The 14,928-nt window shown below is 30.9% G+C and overlaps 1 protein-coding gene and 1 long non-coding RNA gene across 3 annotated transcripts; both read right to left on the reverse strand.

Annotated features, from left to right (window-relative positions):
• Positions 1-498: 498 nt before the first annotated feature.
• LOC109606100 (uncharacterized) lies at positions 499-10,590 on the reverse strand. Of its 2 annotated transcripts, none has more exons than XM_049964560.1 (2): positions 9,556-10,590; positions 499-882 (listed from the first exon to the last, which is right to left on the reverse strand). In XM_049964560.1, the coding sequence occupies exons 1-2, from the start codon at positions 10,486-10,488 to the stop codon at positions 595-597; spliced, it is 1,221 nt and encodes a 406-aa protein (XP_049820517.1). In that variant the 5' UTR covers positions 10,489-10,590; the 3' UTR covers positions 499-594. The 2 variants fall into 2 exon arrangements, with proteins under 2 accessions (XP_049820517.1, XP_019878230.2); XM_020022671.2 differs by lacking the exon at positions 9,556-10,590 and adding an exon at positions 5,591-6,329.
• A 2,406-nt stretch (positions 10,591-12,996) lies between these two features.
• LOC126264964 (uncharacterized) lies at positions 12,997-13,870 on the reverse strand. Its single transcript, XR_007547529.1, has 2 exons — positions 13,425-13,870; positions 12,997-13,134 (listed from the first exon to the last, which is right to left on the reverse strand). It is a non-coding gene; the product is annotated as an uncharacterized LOC126264964 (long non-coding RNA).
• Positions 13,871-14,928: the final 1,058 nt, after the last annotated feature.

Genomic DNA, 14,928 nt, shown 5'->3' on the forward strand with positions numbered 1-14,928 from the left:
TTAAATTCAATTATAAAATTTGTATAATATTGATCAGGTTTCGGAATAAAATATTTTATTTTATTTGTACTGCATTAAATTTTTATATTATTTCCCATTTTACTATAAAGTATAAAGCAATTAAATAAATTTTCACAAATTGGCAATCACTAATTGGCAAATAATTAGTAATTTATCATTACTATTTATTTAAAATTACAGTAATGCCAATTATAATCATTTTTATGTTAAATTATTGAGTCCAAAAGAATATTTATTAACAATTTCTCTAAATGTATTAATTGGATAACTTTAGTTTTAAATACGGCCCTCTCGACAATCACGTGTACTGAGACATCTAGCGGTGAACCATTTAAACATTTTAGGAAATTTATAGAAATCTGTAACTGTTGCATCTGTTATTGTCATCGACGATTACCATCAATTTATTATTGTTATTGATTTGTTTGAAACTTATTAAATTATTACACATTAAGATCAAATTGTAAACAAAAAAGACACTCTGTATATATTTATTATCTAAATAATACAAATTGAAGCTATATTTTTGGGTTAAACACGTGCGTAAACTACTTCTACAACAATAAAACATCACTAATTTTGACCTACAAACTGAATAGTGACAATAATGTAAGAAGTGACACTGGCCAATATGAACCCAAGTATTGAATTGTTGACCACGAAGAAACCAGCAGCTGAAATGCATGGACTTCTGCACGTGGCTTGTTGTGCTATCAAAAGAAGCTCCTCCTTCAGAATTTTATCCTTGTCAGTTTTGGGTATTGTTGGGATGTCGTTCAGGAGGGAGTAGCAGATTTCCGGCGTTCTTTTGGCCTCTCTGGCCACTCCGTCGCAGGCGTACGCCAACATGATGATTTGCACCTGTAAATAAACAATTACTTGTTACTCTGCTCCCAGTTTTGTCTTCTAAAGGCAGCCTCAGTTCTCCATATCCATAAAAAGCATTAATTATGAAAATTGTATTATATTTTCTTGATTCAGTAACCTAACCTATCTTAGAACCCAGAGGTTATTGCAACCTAACCTAACCTATCATTCAGATCAGATGAAAATATAAAATATAAGAAGAAATGTACATGTATATCAAGTCTTTATTTGGTTTAGTGCCAGTTACAGCTTAAAATGACAATAATTTTAACATGTTTTATTTTCAATTCATAGAATAATGTTAGTTTCCTAATCTACCCTAACCTAACTTATCTTTTAGGTCAGTAGTTATCATATGATAATAAAAAATATAAGAACATGGTGATTTTGTTGTTATATTTTGGTACTTACAAGGGAGGAAACTGACCAAAACAGACTAAGAATCAGCAGTCTACCATCAAAGGAGACTGACCCCAATTTTTTCTGTGTAATTGCATAAACGAACAAAAACATTATGTACCTCAGCAACGTTGTTATTGTAACAACAATCACGCAGACTATAATGTACCCAAAAATGTTATTAATTTTAATAATGGCATCACTTAGTACATCGTACATCTTACGAATGTGCTTGACACGACTTTGCACATGAAAAATGTATTTGTCTGTTGTTCTGACATACTCATCCATGGTCTCCAATACATACTCATTTAGGCGTGAGAACTTTAAGTACACGGAAGTTGCCAGACAACTCAGTAAGTATAGAGTGAGGCTGAAGTGAAGGTACTGAAATTCACCAGGTAAATAGTACCGGTAGACGTACCAACTCACTGAGCTGGGCCACACGTAGGCCCCAAAAACTAACGGCCCACCAATTAACAACACATAGACGTAGGTCACCAATGTTGCGTGCTTGGTGATGAAGGAGTGTCTAAGCCTCAAGACTTCTTCGGTGTCTTTCAAAGTGATCAATAGTGTTGTGAACGTGTCGTTGTGCCAAAATGTTGTCATTGTAATTGTTACAACGTTCATTAGGAGCAAAGAAAAGTAATTTACCATGGTGGTGAGCACCACAGGCAACACCAGGTTGGGGTAAACAACCAGGAATCTTTTATATTCGCAATAAATGTACAGAAGTGTGAACGTAGCAATTAAACTTAAAGCGTAATAGTTGTAAAACTTTAATTTACTTTTGTCTTTGTAGTTTTCAAATGGGTTTAATGGAGAAATTGCAGCTGCATTGCACACTTTTAAAAGTGGCTTTAGCAATATTATGCCTTTAGTGTAAGCCATTTTTTTAGCTACAATCTGTACAATTTAATTATGTGTCATTATCGATTCAAATCAGTTTATTAACAATTGTGTTTAATATGGTTAATGGCATTAATGGATTGGTATGATTTTATCAAAAAATTATAGGTTATTGTAATTGAAATTTGCTATTTATTACACTAATGGTTTAGTAAATCATTTAAAAAGCAAATTGTTTATGTTATTTTTAATTATATTCATCAAATCAATAAATGTGGGATTAATGGAACAAATTGTAACCCTGTTTAATATCCTAACCTAACCTAACCTAACCTAATTCTAATCTTTGCTTCAATACTTACAAGGCTGGATGTAATCCACAACAAACTTAAAGTTAAAAGTCCATCGTTATAAGGGCTGTCACTTATGTTATTCTTGTAAACTGTATAAACTATCAGTACCATCATATATCTTAGCAAGTTTGAAATAGTAACTATAACAGTGGAAACAATCACAAAACCAAATATTTTATTTACTTTATTCACTGTGTCGTTCAAAACGTTGTAAAGCATTCGAACGTGTTTCAATTTAAAATACAAAAACTCAACATTTACATCACCACTTTTGGTGAAGCCGTTCGTTGTGATCACCAGGTAGTCATTTACTTGTGAATACTTGTTAAAAATTGAGAACGCCAAACCACACATTAAGAACATGACCAAATTGAAATGTACGTACTCAATTTCACTTGGCAAGAAGCAGAAATAGGTGAAAACTGTCATAGTTTGTAACCAAACGTAAGCTCCGAAGAACATTGGCGAGTTTAATAGTAAAATGCCCACAAAGCAGATGATTGGCAAAGAGCCAACTGTATAGTTTAGCCTTAAATTAAGTCTTAAGTCGTTTTCTATCTTTTGTAAGTTGGTGAACAAAGCCACAAAGGATTTTTTGTGTACAATTGTCACCATTAAAATGGAAACTACAGTCATTACTATTAGAGAGAAATAGTTAACCATGACGGTTATTGCCAGTGGTAGGATTATTCGTGGGTAAACATAAATAATCTTTGCATATTCACTAAATATGTAGCCAGCAATAAATATGATTATAATACAATAGGTGTAAATCTTGTGATAGTTATTTTGTTTCACCTTTAAATCAAACACATTTGATGGTGAAAGACCGAAAAACTTAAATATTTTAATGAAAGGCTTCAAAAATGTTATAGAATATTTTTGAGACATTTTTAACTAAAAAGTGACTTCGATTATTGACATAATGAGTTAGTGTATTGATAACTCATTATGCAGTCACGTGGGAGTTAATTCCATTACAAGAATTAAAAAATATTTTATTTTATTATCGATATGAACTATAAATAAACCTAATTAGGTTAAAGAGACGTTTTTGGTGTTACATTTAGAATATGAATAAAAATATATTTTACTTTCACCCATTCATTCATTTTCTAACAAGCATGAAGCTATTTAAGCTACACAACATATATGCACAACATTATGTCACCAAATAAAAGATTGAAATAAATCTAATTATTTAAAAAAATATATAAGTAAAAAAATCCCTTTCACCAATTCATTTCTTACCAAGAATGAAACCATTCATGTCTAACTCAGTATTTACAGCTTCAGGAAAGTATACTGCAGCTGTGTCACAATATCCTGATAATTAATTATTAAAAATATTACCAAAATTAGAAACTTGAATAAGATAAAAACCGTCTCCAATACATTCACAATATTATGTCACCAAATAAAAGATTTATGTTATATTTTAATAGCTACAGGAAAAATATAAATAAACCCACTTTCACCAATCCATTTCTTGTCAAGGATGAAACTGTCCATGTCCAACTGAGTTTGTATCAGCTTCAGAGAAGTATACTGCAGCTGACTCAGAATATCCTGATAATTAATTATCAAAAATATTACCAAAATTAGAAACTTTAATAAGGTAACGACTGTCACCAAAGATATACACAATATTATGTCACCAAATAAAATATTTAAATATATTATAGATAAATCTAATTGTCTGAAAGATGTTTCAATACTTATGTTACATTTTAATAGCTACAGGAAAAATATAAGTATATAAATCCTTTTCACCAATTCATTTCTTGTCAAGGATGAAACTGTCCATGTCCAACTAAGTGTGTATTAGGTTCAGAGAAGTATACTGCAGCTAACTCAGAATATCCTGATAATTAATTATGAAAAATATTTCCAAAATTAGAGGCTTTAACAAGATAACAATAGTCTCCAAAGATATATACACTATATTATGTCACCAAATAAAATATTGAAATAGATTATAGACAAATCTAAGTGTCTGAAAGATGTTATATTTTCATAGCTTCAGGAAAAGTATAAATGAAAAAATTCTTTCACCAATTCATTTCTTACCAGGTATGAAGCTGTCCACGTTAAACTCAGTATGCTCAGCTTCGGAACAGCATACTGCAGCTGCACGACAATATCTTGATTATCAATTGCCAAAACTATTATCAGAACTAGAAACTTTAACAAGGCAATAATCGTCACCAAAGATATACACAATATTATGCCACCAAATAAATTATTGAATAAATCTATAATATCATACAACATTGAAAATAACCTCCCAAATTGTTTAAGCTCGAGTAATTCGTATTGGTTATTGTTTAAATATTCATGGTTTTTTATGTTCAAATCTATTAAAAGAATACGTTCAACTTCCCTCCGCCTACCGTCTTTAGCAACCCTTTTCATCAGTTGGTTTAGACGAATTATCCTAACTGTAATCAGCCGACTGACACAAAATATGTAATACAAAGTGGCATTAAAGCAGGCACTGTTGAATTCACCCGGAATGTAATACTCATAAAGCTTCCATTTGGATATTTGGGCCCAGATTATCCCGTCAAGTACTATGGGGGTGTGGGTGATGAATATTGTTAAAGTTAGCAGGGCTGTAAAATGTCGTGAGTCAAACGTTTTTCTAAGAGTAACATAGTCTTCAAACTTCAAAAGTTGTATTAGTAACTCATGGAACTTGTCCATTTTGATGAAAATCCAGTAAATTGTGGTGAACACGTTCAAAATCAAGTGGGAGCCATAATGTAAGAAATTCGTTATGATGATAGCTACGTTAAATTTTACATAAATAAGTTTATATTTAATTAATTCGCAGTAAACGCACAAGATCATCATCGCCGTCCACAAAGTACCGGCGTACACTTTGAAGGGTACTCCAGCCTTTTCAGTGGGGTGCTGAAACCTGAAATAAGGTGCCAAACCGAAGAAGTTCACCACTTTTATTGCTGGCTCAATTACTTGCACAACTTTTTTCTCAGACATGGCTTTTGAAGTGAACAAATCAATTTTTATTGAGGCTCTTTCAATTCATTAGCTTTTATTGATTTAGTATTAACAAATTTTAATCTTTGACTCACCATCGATGTAAGCGTCCACGATATTCCCAAATAAATCATTTCGTATCCAAATCCCATGCCATCAATGTTGTTCTGGATTAAATAATAAATCAGGAATATGACTAAGTTGTTGAGTATTATCAAAATGGCTTCCAAAGTGGCGCCCAACAAAATATAACCGAAGGAGCTGTTGATGAGGTCAATGAGCACGTATAAGTTGCCATACCAAATGTACAGGGACTTCAAGTTGCCCTCCTCATTAATATCTGTAAGGCTTGACTGGAAAATCAGCCTCCTGGTTTTGGACAAGGTTTTGTTCAAGTCTCGACAGATTCTTTCAGCGTATTGTAGATAGCAGAACAACATGAAGGCAGCTGCACTGAAGTGGATGTAAAGCATGTCATCACCCAGGTAATACTGGAACAAAACCCAATTGGTGGAGGTGAGCCATACGAAGCAGTCATAGGCGATTGTGTGCACCACCACTAAGAAAAAACCGACGAAGGTGACGTTGAAAACAATTGTGGTCTTCGTCGTTGTTATGTTGAGGCTGCTCTTGGCTTTCAATATGATGTGGATCATGGTCTTGATGTCTTCCTCGCACGAGTATGACCCCATATAGATGGCTATGGTCAAAGGTATGACGACTGAAAAGTAGGCGAGCTGGCTGAAGAGTATCACTGGATACTCCAGCGATTGGTGGACGTAAACGCACTTCCCGTAGAGCCCGAACAGGAACGTGAACAGCACCAGCATTAAAATGCACACTGCGTATATTTTGTGCACCTTGTAGTCACCTGTGGAGTACCTTTTGAGCGAAGAGAAGGGCGGTGCTAGGGCCAATGTTGAAAAGAAATTAAATATTGAGTCTTCTAAAGCCATTTTTATTGGATGACTTCTGGTTATTGTATGTTATGAATGGTGACGTGGATCAATAGTAGAAAAGTGTGCAATTAAAATGATTAGTTATTTGTACAAATTAATTATGCATATTTCTCCGGGATCACGGAATAATTAAAAAGTACACGTACACCTGTTTGCATCTTATAATTTATTAACGCTGCTTAAAAATAAATGATTGTTTCCACTGCATTTTAAATACTAATTGTTTCTAAACTGTTCTAAATCAATAAGTAGGTGTGAATTATTTAATGCAGCAATTTTTCTTTATACAGAGTATATTATATAAAAAAATAAGATATTATTAAGTAAATAGCTTAAAAATTCTACAAACATAACCTCAAAATCTAGGTTTAATGGTTTTGAAAGATAATTGGCACCAAAAAGGGTTGTTGGTCTTTTTAACTGGAAGTAAGAGCCATTATAAATAATAATACCAAATTAATATGATAAATTTAACCTCAAACAAAAATTAAAACAACAAATATAACCTCAAAAACTGGATCTCTATCAATAATTAGTTGTAAATTACTAAAGGCAGCAATTTTTCTTTATACAGAGTGTAACAAATATAAAAATAAGATATTATAAAGCAAATAGCCAAAAAATTCTACAAACATAACCTCAAAAACTAGGTTTGATGGCCTTGAAACACAGTTGGCACCAAAAAAGGGCTGTTGTTCTTTTTAACTGGAAGTAAGAGCCATTATAAATAGTAATACAAAATTAAAATGATAAATTTAACCTCAAACAAAGATTAAAACAACAAATATAACCTCAAAAACTGCATCTGAATCAATAAGTAGTTGTAAATTATTAAATACAGCAATTTTTCTTTATACAGAGTGTAATAAATATAAAAAGAAGATATACATAGATAGATACATAACCTCAAAAACTAAGTTTGATGGCTTTGAAAGATAGTTGGTACCAAAAAAGGGCTGTTGTTCTTTTTAATTGGAAGTAAGAGCCATTATAAATAGTAATACAAAATTAAAATGATAAATTTAAACTCAAACAAAGATTAAAACAACAAATATAACCTCAAAATCTGGATCTGAATCAATAAGAAGTTGCAAATTATTAAATATAGCAATTTTTCTTTATTCAGAGTGTAATAAATATAAAAATAAGATATTATAAAGCAAATAGCTCAAAAATTCTATAAATATAACCTCAAAAACTAGGTTTGATGGCCTTGAAACATAGTTGGCATCAAAAAAGGGCTGTTGTTCCTTTTAACTGGAAGTAAGAGCCATTATAAATATAATACAAAATTAAAATGATAAATTTATCCTCAAACACAAATTAAAACGACAAATATTACCTCAAAAACTGGATCTGAATCAATAAGTAATTGTAAATTATTAAATACAGCAATTTTTCTTTATACAGAGTGTAATAAATATAAGAATAAGATATTATAAAGCAAAGAACTCAAAAATTCTAAAAACATAACCTCAAAAACTAGGTTTGATGGCTTTGAAAGATAGTTGGCACCAAAACAGGGCTGTTGTTATTTTTAACTGGAAGTAAGAGCCATTATACTACAAATATAACCTCAAAAAGTGGATCTGATCATCAAAATGACCGTTTGTAGTAAACTAGTGTTTAGAAATTTGAAAGAAGATCAATAAGTACTTACTACTGAAGTAGTTATCCAAGATGCCCCCATGTATAGTATCATTTTATATCCAAAATGGATGTGTTCCAATTCTTGGGGAGTTATGAAGTAAATCATGAAAATAACCACGTAATTCAACACCAGTATAATGGTTTCCAACGTTGCACACAACAGGACAGTACCGAACGACTTATTGATTAAATCTATTAATCTATAGATGTCTCGGTACCACTTTGATACTATGTTTATCTTATGGGCATTTATGTTGTCATATTTGGTTACCTCTTCAATCTTCAAGTTGCTTTCCTTTACTGTTTTAACTAGAAGCTCATTCAATGAGGCGAATCTTGTAGTGGCACTCTGGGAGAACACAAAGACAATGTAGAGGCAAAGACTAAAATGTACGTACAAGACGTCATTGCCTAAATAATACTTAAACATGTCCCAGTGAGTACCAAACTGCCACACCCAAACATCCAGAGCAACTGTGTGGCAAGTAACAACAACAAACACAACAAAAGTTACATAAAGTGTGGTCCAGCTTTTGTTCCTGCTGATGCTAAAGTTCTTCTGCGTTTCATACAGGATGTCGTACATTTTTACGACGTCGTTTCCATGCGAGAACACTCCGGAGTAAATGGCTATCAGTAATGTTATGAACACGAAATGAGCTGACAGTTGTGTGAACAGTACCATGAGCCCTGGTAGCTGCGAGTGGGCGTAGGCAAACTTTCCGTACTGACCGTGGATGTAAATACCTAAGATAACCAGTACCACACCTCCAGAGTAGAGTTTGTGCATCTTGTAGTTGGTTTTGGTCAATTGGGTTTTGAGTGAATATGGAGGAGCTATGGCAAAAATGGCGAAGATGCCGAGGAAAATGTTGTCGGCCCTGAATGACATTATTACTGGTGGCTTCAGAATTGTCAACATATATATTATATTTCACTGTCTAAAGCTCTGGAGACACAATTAATGTTTTAATTATTAAACCTTTGTAAGCAGTGTTGATAACATCTATGTTGGTGCCAATAATTTTTATTCCTAGGTGATTTTTAGATGCAGAATTCAATAAGGTTATAGATTTGATCTAATAAAGCTACATTGAATGTTATTTCAACAGATTCCTTTGAAATGTTAAGGTTCTTTGAAATATAACACTGAGGAATTGTTAAATCTGGTTGAAAGTCACTGCAGTTTCCTTCTTCCACCTTCCAGCAACTCTGGAAAGCTACTGAAGGATGAAATGGGTACTTCTTGAGTGGATCCATTCTTTCTGTTAATGTTTTTGATATTTACAAGACAAAATTAGCTATAATTGTGATGATTACGTGGTACCATCCAAATTAATGAGCAGGAATTAAGAACAATGAGTTGATACATGAGCAGTACCACATGTATCTGGCTCATTGGGCTTCAAAGTTAGACGATAAAATACAAAATTTAGATTAAATCTACTTACCATTGACATAAATGTCCACATTAAGCACAATATTAACAAATTTATTCCAAATCCGGTACCACCCATATCATTTCCACTCATAATCGAATAATTTATTGCCAAAATAGCATTGTTTAATAAAATTGCTATGGTACACAAGGCAACCGACACGATAATACTCCCGAAAACTTTATTGAATGTGTCCACCATTTCACACAATAGTACATAACACTTCCCAATGTTTTTTAGATCTTGGTACTGGAAGTCTTTGCTGTCGGCGTCGATCAAGGCGGCAAATCCGTATTCCTTCTTGAATCCCGGATTCTGAAGACTATAAACCACTATGGGCAACAACGTGTTCAATGCTGAAAACCTTTTTTCAATGACACGTGCCAAGGTGAACATCAGGAAGTTAATGATACAAAAATGGACGTACTGTATGTCACGTAGAATGTAGCAACGAAAGTTGACCCAGCCCAAGGAGTGCATCCAGATGAAGCCATCCACGAGCATCAGGAATAATACGGCCAAGACGTAAGGTACGAACAGCTTCAAGAACGACCTCCTGGACAACATCCTCATCTTCACGTCGCACTCGACCTTCAACGTCTTCTCGAAGAAGCTGCGGAACTCCTCGTAGTTGAAAAACACCGACTGGACACTGGTTAAGGTGTTGGTTAGAGTCAGCGTGGCGTAGGCGACGTGGTCCACGATTTGTATGGGTATGGCCAACATGGAGAACACCACCATTTGCCTCCCGTACACCGACAGCCCGTACAAACTTAAATAAATCACCAGAACGAAGGCGGTGTACACCTTGTAGGTCTTCGAGCATCTCTTCTTCTTGCTGAACTTGACCAAGTTGAAGGGAGGTATTATGGCCAGGAAGTTCGAGAGCTTCAGCAACGGCTGGATTATACATATGGACGTGCCGTGTGTGTTTGGTGATGTCATATCGATTTACTTTTGTGCCTGGAGTTAATATGTTAATGCACCGCAATACAACAACAACAACTCAACATTGGACACAAGCAAGTGACATGTAACTAATTGATATCTACATAACCATCCAGAGAATTACCTATTAAATTACAACGTATGAGATAAAAATCAAATTACTGTTCGTGCCTCCAAACTAATTGGAATGTAAAAGCAAGTGAACGCAATAAGTAGACATGACTGTAATTAGTATTTAATGTGGAGTTGGATGAAACAAAACACTTAATTTATTTACGAACTTCATTGTTATAACCTTTTAAAGCTCTTTTATATTCGGTGTTGATGTCCTTTGAGTTCTTTGTTAATTAATATTCAGTCTAATTAGAGAAAGAGGTTAGATTAAATACCTTCTTCGTCAAATAAAATTAAGTTTAAATGAAGCTGAAATATAGTTTTAACAAGCAGTAAATAATATTGAAAATAACAAAAATAAATGGTGAATAATCAACTTTTTACTTTCAATTGAATATAAATATGAAGTTATTATTCTTCACCAATTAAAATTAAGTTTAAATGAAGCTGAAATGTAGTTTTTACAACCTTGTTAATACTTTTTATGATTATCTTAAGGAAAGTGATTGAATAAATAATTTCTTTTGACGTTTTCAGTAAATTTTATTGAAATTAGTAAAAGTTAATGGTAAATAATCAACTTCTTACTTTGAATTGAACATAAATCCAAAGTTATTATTCTTCATCAACTAAAATTAAGTTTAAACGAAGCTGAAATGTAGTTTTTACAACCTTGTTAATACTTTTTATGATTATCTTAAGGAAAAGTGATTGAATAAATAATTTCTTTTGTCGATTTCAGTAAATTTTATTAAAAATAACAAAAGTAAATAATAAATAATCAACTTCTTACTTTGAATTGAAGATAAATCTAAAGTTATTATTCTTCATCAATTAAAATTAAAGTTTAAATGAAGCTGAAATGTAGTTTTACAACCTTGTTAATACTTTTTATGATTATCTTAAAGAAAAGTGATTGAATAAATGATTTCTTTTGACGATTTCAGTAAATTTTATTAAAAATAACAAAAGTAAATAATAAATAATCAAAATCTTACTTTGAATAGGAGATAAATCCAAAGTTATCAATTCATCAATTAAAATTAAATTCAAATGAAGCTGAAATGCAGTTTTTACAACCTTGTTAATACTTTTTATGATTATCTTGAGGAAAAGTGATTGAATAAATAATTTCTTTTGACGATTTCAGTAAATTTTATTAAAAATAACAAAAGTAAATAATAAATAATCAACTTCTTACTTTGAATTGAAGATAAATCTAAAGTTATTATTCTTCATCAATTAAAATTAAAGTTTAAATGAAACTGAAATGTAGTTTTACAACCTTGTTAATACTTTTTATGATTATCTTAAGGAAAAGTGATTGAATAAATGATTTCTTTTGACGATTTCAGAAAATTTTATTAAAAATAACAAAAGTAAATAATAAATAATCAAAATCTTACTTTGAATAGGAGATAAATCCAAAGTTATCAATTCATCAATTAAAATTAAATTCAAATGAAGCTGAAATGCAGTTTTTACAACCTTGTTAATACTTTTTATGATTATCTTGAGGAAAAGTGATTGAATAAATAATTTCTTTTGACGATTTCAGTAAATTTTATTAAAAATAACAAAAGTAAATAATAAATAATCAACTTCTTACTTTGAATTGGAGATAAATCCAAAGTTATTATTCTTTATCAATTAAAATTAAAGTTTAAATGAAGCTGAAATGTAGTTTTACAACCTTGTTAATACTTTTTATGATTATCTTAAGGAAAAGTGATTGAATAAATAATTTCTTTTGACGATTTCAGTAAATTTTATTAAAAATAAAAAAATAAATAATAAATAATCAATTTCTTACTTTGAATTGGAGATAAATCTAAAGTTATTATTCTTCACCAATTAAAATTAAGTTTAAATGAAGATTTCAGTAAATTTTATTAAAAATAACAAAAGTAAATAATAAATAATCAACTTCTTACTTTGAATTGGAGATAAATCCAAAGTTATTATTCTTCATCAATTAAAATTAAGTTTAAATGAAGCTTTCAGTAAATTTTATTAAAAATAACAAAAGTAAATAATAAATAATCAACTTCTTACTTTGAATTGGAAATAAATTCAAAGTTATTATTCTTCACCAATTAAAATTAAGTTCACAAAGAATAGTTCAAATGAAGCTGAAATTTAATTTTTACAACCTTGTTAATACTTTTTATGATTATCTTAAGGAAAAGTGATTGAATAAATGATTTCTTTTGACGAATTCAGTAAATTTTATTGAATATAGCAAAAGTAATTACTAAGTAATAATCAATTTCTTACTTTGAATTGGAGATAAATGCAAAGTTATTATGCTTCATTAACTAAAAGCTGAAGCTGAAATGAAAAGCTGAACTTTTTTATGATTATCTTAATGAAAAGTGATTAAATAAATAATTATTTTAGACAACTCAACAAAATTTTATTGATAATAATTAAAATAAATAATAAATAATTAACACATAAATACTTATATTAATTGTCACACTCAGTCACTTAATTTGTACTCCTTGTTTGATTTACAACCTTCCGTTTCTGAAATGAGAAAAGAAATAATATTAATACAGAAAATCCGGCTAAAAATAAATTTGAATAAATTAGCACCAACAAAAATCTCGTTCACCTTCATGGGCAAAATCCAGAAGATCACATATTTTAGGTTTAAGGATAATCTTGAACAACTCATTAATACATTTAAAGTAATAAATCAATAAATAAAATTAAATAAAAAATTAATTAATATTTAACTAACTGTACAATGGTCTAAAAACATCCTTGGCAAAACTTCTTTAAATTAAGTATTGAGGTAATTTGATAAAACTTACATAGATGTTCATGATTCTAATCCAAATGTGTTGTCACTGATTTGAAGTTTTCCTCTTCCAACCGCCAAAACTCTCCTGACTTTTACTCTGCACACTCGAAGTGCTGAACTTTCTCCCATTGTCCTTGTGACCTTTGCCAAAATCCTTGTTGAACAAGTTGTCAATGACATGGCGAATTGTTGAATGCGTCCTCGAGAACGGATTCGTGTACATCTCGCGACGAACGTTTCACTGTCGATGCAGATTTATCAATGGGACTGAAATCCGCAGGTCAGTATTTATAAGAAAGGCAATAAACCGGCTCGTTGTGCTGCAGATCGATTCAATGCCAATGTCGCGTTGCGTACTTTCCGGAGCCTTTGGCCAAACGTAACTCTATATTTAGCACTGCGACGAATATTTTTTTATTTACTAATTTACACATATTTCACGACGATCAGTTTTGTTTTGACTGTTAAGTTAGACGAAATTTCCGGAACGTTTATTCACGGTCAGTTCATGACCCTTAACTTAACTAATTCATACTGTGGGATGTAGTAACTAAAAGATTTTAGTTGTCTCTGTTGCATCTGGACCATATTTCAACTTGGCTTGAATTACAGATGAGACATTGACCAACCAATCATATCTACCAGCCCAGATGTTAACATAATTATAGCTTTTTCTACTTTTTGAATCAGTAAGTTGGCCTTTACCACTATTGGAGCCACATGTCACAAATGAGTACAAGATTAACAGCCAGCAATTATAAATTACATTAATTTTTCTATAAAATTTACTGAAATTGTCAAAAAAAGTTGTAGAAAATACATTTCAGCTTCATTTAAATTTAATTTTAATTGTTAAAGAAAAATAGCTTTGGATTTGTGTCCAATTTCAATGAATTTGCTTCAGTTATTTTCAATGAAATTTACTGAAATCGTCAAAAGAAATTATTTATTCAATCACTTTTCCTTAAGATAATCATAAAAAGTATTAACAAGGTTGTAAAAACTACATTTCAGCATCATTTGAACTTAATTTTAATTGATGAAGAATAATAACTTTGTATTTATGTCCAATTCAAAGTAAGAAGTTGATTATTTATTATTTACTTTTGTTATTTTTAATAAAATTTACTGAAATCGTCAAAGGAAATTATTTATTCAATCACTTTTCCTTAAGATAATCATAAAAAGTATTAACAAGGTTGTAAAAACTACATTTCAGCATCATTTGAACTTAATTTTAATTGATGAAAAATAATAACTTTGGATTTATGTCCAATTCAAAGTAAGAAGTTGATTATTTATTATTTACTTTTGTTATTTTTAATAAAATTTACTGAAATCGTCAAAGGAAATTATTTATTCAATCACTTTTCCTTAAGATAATCATAAAAAGTATTAACAAAATTGTAAAAACTACATTTCAGCTTCTTGTGAACTTAATTTTAATTGATGAAGAATAATATCTTTGTATATAAGTCCAATTCAAAGTAAGAAGTTGATCATTTATTATTTAC

This window comes from Aethina tumida, chromosome 3 (assembly GCF_024364675.1).
Source record: "Aethina tumida isolate Nest 87 chromosome 3, icAetTumi1.1, whole genome shotgun sequence".
NCBI lineage: Eukaryota > Metazoa > Arthropoda > Insecta > Coleoptera > Nitidulidae > Aethina > Aethina tumida.